Source organism: Armigeres subalbatus, chromosome 1 (assembly GCF_024139115.2).
Source record: "Armigeres subalbatus isolate Guangzhou_Male chromosome 1, GZ_Asu_2, whole genome shotgun sequence".
Taxonomy (NCBI): domain Eukaryota; kingdom Metazoa; phylum Arthropoda; class Insecta; order Diptera; family Culicidae; genus Armigeres; species Armigeres subalbatus.
The window spans coordinates 59276901-59284041 of NC_085139.1; the positions used below are offsets into that span (position 1 = coordinate 59276901).

The 7141-nt window shown below is 39.2% G+C and overlaps 1 protein-coding gene across 1 annotated transcript; it reads right to left on the reverse strand.

Moving 5' to 3' along the window:
* Positions 1-3974: 3974 nt before the first annotated feature.
* LOC134224674 (uncharacterized) lies at positions 3975-4936 on the reverse strand. Its single transcript, XM_062704547.1, has one exon. It carries the CDS (start codon positions 4882-4884, stop codon positions 4345-4347), a length of 540 nt encoding a protein of 179 aa, XP_062560531.1. The 5' UTR covers positions 4885-4936; the 3' UTR covers positions 3975-4344.
* Positions 4937-7141: the final 2205 nt, after the last annotated feature.

The window sequence follows — 7141 nt, forward strand, 5'->3', positions numbered from 1 at the left end:
GGGTTTAAAGTCGATGAATAGATGGATGCGTGAATACGTTGTATTCGCGGCATTTCTGCAATACATGACATATAGCGAACATCTGATCTGTGGTAGAGCGTTCACCCATAAATCCCACCTGGTACTGCCCCACGAACTTTCTTGCAATTGGTGTTAGTCGGCGGCATAAAATTTGGGAGAGTACCTTGTAGGCGGTGTTCAGCAATGTGATTGCGCGGTAATTGCTACAATCCAGCTTATCGCCCTTTTGTAGATGGTGACACACGACACCTTCCATCCACTCCTGCGGCAGAACCTCATCCTCCCAAACCTTGGTAATCACCCAGTGCAGCGCTCTAGCCAGTGCTTCACCACCGTGTTTAAACAGCTCTCCTGGTAGTTGGTCAACTCCAGGGGCTTTGTTGTTTTTCAGCCGGCCGATCTCCAGGGACTATGTCCAAGGGCTTGACGATCCCTCCCCAGGCCATCTGCGAGTTGTAGCGCCTGCCTAGGATGTGGTGGGATTTGACAGTGGGCCCTGTTAAACCTCTATAAAAAGCTGCATGTATCCGCAAGTAGGCTCCGCCAAAGCGACCGTGTGCCGCTCAAAGCGCACAAGCCCAAGTCCTGGTGTTAGGTGGGACGCTAAACAGCCCTGACACGACGGCCCTCCGACGAGGCAGGAGATTTACGCAGGCCCAATAAGCCGCCTTTAAAAACAACCATTACTAACGACATAGAAGATAATACGACTCAAAATTAAGAACTTTTCATGAAAAACTATTTGGTTCCGATTATGAAGGATGGTGTCTGCTACTACGCCTTACCGTTTTTTACTCTATTGATCTGTATCGAAGAAATCGAAAGGCTCGGTGCCAATTTGTTCAAAAACAGTTTTTTTTTGTTGTTTTCTCGAAATTGTGTAAAATGGACTTATGCAGTTTCTCATACAAATGATTCAAATGTAAGCTCAATTAAAGCGTATAGCCGTCTCTTTTCTTCCCACGGAAATTTTACTCAATTTCCGTCAAAAGTAGGACTACTCATAGTTTTGAGTCCCGCTTTTGAAGGATATTAAGTAAAATTTCCGTGGGTAAAAAGCGAGGTCAATACAATTTTACTCAGTCACTGAGTAGGTGAAAGTTAGCGTGTGTATTGTCTCTTTTATTTTATTTACTGGTGATGGAACTGTCACTGTAGACCGCACTCTTTTCTTTTCTTCCCGTTATTACGCTTGTGTCTGTCGCACGGTCTCTTCAATGTTGACTGAGAAACCCCGGTTGTCATTCCCCCGAAAACATTACGTATTATTAAACGATGATGATCGATATTTGCTGTAGCGTGAACGTCGTCAGCTTCATTTACGCGCATTCAATAGGACATCGGTAGTTGAATTGCTTACGTGGCGCATGTGTAAGCAACGGTATTGCAAGCAACATCGAATGCATTATCACAGACAAACAGACATAACTCTCATCAAATTTTCGTAGTTCACTGATTTACTGGTGAATTCAAATAATCATTAGTTGGACAATCGGTCACTAGTGGCGCGCGCATCGGATTTGCTCGAGTTTGACATTTGCTCACTGCCGCCATCTGGTTCGTGATTTGCCCAACTAACTGAAATCAACAGATGTCGTTAGTGCTTAAATGACGACGAACGAATTTGATGAGTGAATGTTCAATGTGTTATGTCTGTTTGTCTATGGCAATATTTTGCGCAGTGTTGTGCTAGCAGTTCATAGGTGGTGTCTCAATACACGTGTAGATGCATATACCGCAACGACAACTGTATGTGATTTTTCGGAGACTCTTCACTATGTTCATCTTGAACAAAATGGCGCTGACAAATTTAAAGTAAACGGCTCAATCCCAGTATGAAACATGAATAAAATAAATTTTACGCTATCGTTCTATGAAAATCAAAGTGAGTAAGCAGAAGACTAATATTATTTGCTGCCTTTATCCCAAATTTCACATTTCAGCGATGTGTAGTTGGCGAGAACCAGCGATTCCTCCATACTAAAAAACGATTTTACTTTAAATGTAGTATTATCAATTCAGTGCAAATCCGAATTATAGCCGCTAACAAAGTTGGATTTTCTCACAATTTGTACGTTTACCCTAACTTCGGAAGTGGTGCGCTGTTTTCATTTGGTGATGGGCTATACAGCGCACTACTTCCGAAATTAGGTTTAACGTATGGTTTGTGAGAAAAATCCAATTTCAATAGCGGCTATAAAATTCCCAAACCTAAGCGATTTCATCGCCGCGACGACGACAACTAGTCGCCGCGATTCTATCGTTGGGTCGCTGCAGGCAATACTCTATTTACGCTTCCATACAAACGGCGACAGAATCGCTGTCGCTAAGCGACAGAATCGTGTCGCGACTGTCGTGTCGCGTGTGTTTGGTGGAACCTATAATTCGGTTTTCTACTGAATTTATAATAACAAAAATAAAGTTTAAAAAGAAAAAATGAATGTAGTGGCGACATCTCTTAGAAATAGCTTGACGACGCCGTATTGTTGTAAGCCTTGTTGCTAAATGTAGATGAACACTATTCGAGATTTTTATACTGACAGCAAAATTTAAAATACCGAAAATTCCGGTATTTTGCTGTCTCTAATATCGGTATTCAAAACTAGAGGCCTTGATAAGAGAAATGCGGATACGAATGTACCTCCAATCGAACTGTCAAAAACCTGCAGCCAATCGAGCAAGAGACCTGTCAAGCAGCCAATTTATTGGTTCAAAATCTGAAAACGGCTAAATTTGATATAACGCCGTTAGCGAAATAACATGTTGAACGCATTTTACGTGTGTTTCCAATAAATCAATGATGGATTATTAAATGAAATTTCTTTATATATGGGTTTTTATTGGATACTATATGATCACATTGAATATAGGCATGAAATTATTTAACAAGATAAGCCATTCTTCGCTTACTATGTGTTGTTCTTTAATAAGGTACCAGTCAAAACGATTAATGCAAGAGATGGCGTTTTTTCAATGGTAGTAAAATCGAAATTTCATCACTATTAGAGTACTAATCAGTACAAACTAAGTGCAGGAGATAATCTTTCCACCTCATACTTCATTCCATATCACTACTTTCTTATAAAACACCCCTATTTTCCATAAATTTGCGAAATACCTTCCCATTTATTTTATTGATTTTCAACTACCAATCTTCCATGAGCTAATGGTGAAAATTGTGAAAATCTCAGAACATAGAGTAGCAGGCTTAACAACACAGATAGAAACGCCGGTATCGCCACTCACACGGAAGAAAAAAAGTACCCAAAATTGAGTATTTTTAAACTTACTTTTGAGTTAATTTTTCTCTTCTCTTTCATCCACTATTTCTTTTGTTGTCAAAGAGCCAAACAATCCAACGACGCCAGTTCAATACGGGAAGCCAATTTTGAGTTTCATTACCTGAGGTCGAAATTGAGTGAATTAAACTTACATTTGGGTGAATTAATTTTCCGTTGGGTACTTTTTAACATGGGAGTAAAGGCAAACTACTTCGACCCTACTTACTCAATTTTGGCTTCCCGTACGGATGTTCGAGGTTGGGTGAATCAAACTCATTATTGGGTAGTTTTTTTCTTCCGTGCAGTGACGAGTACCGTAAACATGGTGCACGAAAGGTTGTTGTCTACACTTTTTACGACTGCTGCGCCCTGGAAGTAAATGTCATCGAAGTAAACAATCGGTCCCTCATTAAGAAGATATTGGCTGCAGTGTTGACCGAGTTACATTTTCTATCCGCGTTTCTCGTATCCAGGCTCTAATCACAACTGGTCGGTAGTACCGGTTTCGGTACTACCGGTTAGACCAACCGAATCAGCAGTACCTATTTCACACCAAAATCACCACCACTTGGAAAAAAAATTGGTTCTACAGAAATTTGAACTATTTTCCCTTTGCCCTTTTCCCGGTGTATCTTATAAAATCAGCGAAGAGGAGGAATGGCAGATTTAAAATAATGGTGGATCACTATATTGTTTATTTCTTTACAATAAAAAAAAATACAAAAATATAGCTTACATTGGTTTTCTATTCATTACCTCTCAATAGTTAGAACATGTTTCCTATACTGTCGTGCGGGGCTTCTTTTGAGTCCGTGGACTACTTTGAAATTATGATTTTCTAAAAAAGGTAAACGAAAAAACAATACAGAAACAAAAAGTTGCCATTTCAACTATCGACAAGCATCTCGACGATTGTTGATAGTGGCAATTTGATTTCAATTTACGTTATAATTCAGTTTCAGTTTCAAAATTTCTAATGTAGCCCCCGATTTCCGAAGAAGCCCCCAACGACGATTGTGAAACTACAAGGATGCTAATTCACTTATTGGCTCGCAGGATTTCTGACTCCCAGCGCATTGGCAACCTTTCCGTACATATTAAAACGTCTAATTGCACCGGAACTGCCCGGTGGCTCCAAACCACCGTTGATCGCTTTTGTCGTCAAACCAAAATTATTATTAGCAGGACCTCCTTTTGGGCGAACGCGCGTCTCCCAGAACCACACTGAAACGCGCATCGACATATCCACACTATTCGACACCAAATCAGGATTGTTAACCAGTCTATCATCTTTGAAAATGTCCCACGAAGCATCCCTATAATTGTAGTCGTGAGTCAGTTGAAGATAACCCCGGCCATAGTAGCTGGTGCTTCCATAGTCGTAGCCGTGTCCCCTTCCGGTTTCAACGCGATGCTGGAAGCCACCGCTCTCGTGAATCAGCTGGGCAATGAACATTGCTGCTTCGTTCTTATTGCTGATAGACCCATTGATGTGCTTGACGATGGTCTGGGCTTCATCGTAGCCCAACGAGCTATAACCGCACGCTTGTAAAGCTGTGTTCAACTCATCAGCGCTCACCATGGTTGGAGATTTACTGTCGACCACAAACTACTGAACCGTCTTAAATGATCACCTGAACTGAACTGGCGCTCATTTGGTGGTCGGTCGTTGCTTATATTCAGCAAATTTCAAATATGTATGCAATACAATGTGTGTGCAATGGTTGCGAAATCCGCACGATACGCGGAACAGCATATGAATCATAGAAATTAAACACGGCAAGGAATAGCCAAATTACTGAAATATTTTCAAATGTTATGATATTCCGAAAATGATTCATTAAGTACACGAAATGCAATCAACAATATAAATCAATCAAAACATTTCAAGAAAAAAAATTGCCGTCGGCAATGTATTAAATGAATATATTACGAGTATAATCAAAAGCATAACCTCGTATTTCGAACCATTTTTTTAATAGACAACGTTATAATGTTTTTTTTTGGATTATTTTGAAAATCCCATCCTATATCTTTCTATGGACATTTTCTCATAATTTGCACTTTCTCCTGAATTCAGCACTCGAGTGCTCAGAAATGGCATTTTATTTCCAATATTCCAGAAACAATTATTGTTTCTGATTTAGATTTAGTGATTAACGTTTTCCATATAAAAGTAAGTGGATTACTCAAGCACCCGCATTGCATCTTTCTGTTTTTATTCCAACGAGCCAACGCTATCAGCAGCAGTAGGAATTAATAATAATCCGGAAATCCGCTCATTCCACGAAAATGAAGGTATTATAATTTCTTCGAATTTTCTATTTTCGTTTCAACTGCACCATACGGCTCATGTTCTGTTATCGATAGTAATAATTTGAATTAAAGCAGGTGTTGTTCGTATTGTATCAAAACCGATTGTAAGAACTAATGAATTTTAGGTCTGATGACTCTTTGTATTATCCATTTTGTAGCATCTTATCTGATAGAGTGGCACAAGATTGTTCAACGATAGATGTAGGGATAGAGTAATGATGAAATAAACTGAATAAAAGGGCATATACATTGGTCATGAGTGCCAGATGTGAGAGCGGAGTTAGCTTTTAGCCTTGTGATGTATTTCGCGGAAAGAAGTAATGCTTCCGAACTGCTGGAGACGACTGATTCGGATGAAGCCGTCTCCACCGAACACGACATTGGCCAAGTCGGTTTGCTATGATCTAAGGGTATGCGATAACACACTTTTTCCTAACGAAACGAAACGAAGCGAAATTTAAAATGTCTATGTTGATTCGGATCGAAACGAAACGAAATATAGAGTTCGTTTCGAGACTCCGAAACGATACGAAATCAAGGTTCATTTAATTCGAAATTTTTCGAAACGAAACGAAATTTTATTTTTTTTCCGCGGAATTTTTATTAAAATGGTTTTACATTATGTACGCGATTCTGATTTCACTTTTTCGTAGTCGAATAACTGTTTTGCGACCAAAAGAGTTATAATAACAGAAGAGGCAATCTGTGATAAATCGCCTTATTAAGGCAATACTCCAGCATTTGTGCCGCTTTCAAAGGAATTCAACGTGGAGCGTATTGAATCTGATCAATTTTATATCAGTTTCATATTAAGTATATAAGTATATAAAAATAAAGAAACTGTGGGATTTTTCATATACGGATTTAAATTTCGTTTAAAACCTTAGTTCACTTAGCAATTATGTAATTATGCTGAAGCATACTTCATATTTGTAGGGATTGAGAGGGGTATGAGTAAATATATTGACTAAATAAGAGACCATATAGTCATGAGCACTAGATGCTAGAGGTGACAGTTCAACGAAGTGAGCATTCAGTTTTGTGATGTATTTCGCGGGAAGCAGTTGTGCTTCGGAGGTGCTGCGGATCGAGCAGCAGCTGGAGACGGCTGATTCGGATGCAGCTGTCTCCTAAGGACACGACAATGGCCAAGTCGGTATGTTATGATCAGTGGCGCTCCCGAAATTATACGCTCGGTCGCAAGTGGAGAAAAAATCGGAATCGCGAGTGCTTGTTTTGTTTGAAAAAAAAAAGTACACGGTAACGCAATAATAATGAAATTTCGTTTGTGACAATTATGACACTGGAAAAGAATGTGTTTGAAAAAATGTGACACCATAAAAAATATTTTTCTTAAAAAGGTAAATTTCTCATTCGAGACAACCAGAAATTTTATTTGATTATATATTATTTGTATATCGCATGGAAGATATTTATGTGTGCGCTGATAAACAAAGTGGATTAAATCTATATAGATTTCAAAGTGTGGATTATTAGTAGTGTGAACTAGACAATAATTTTCC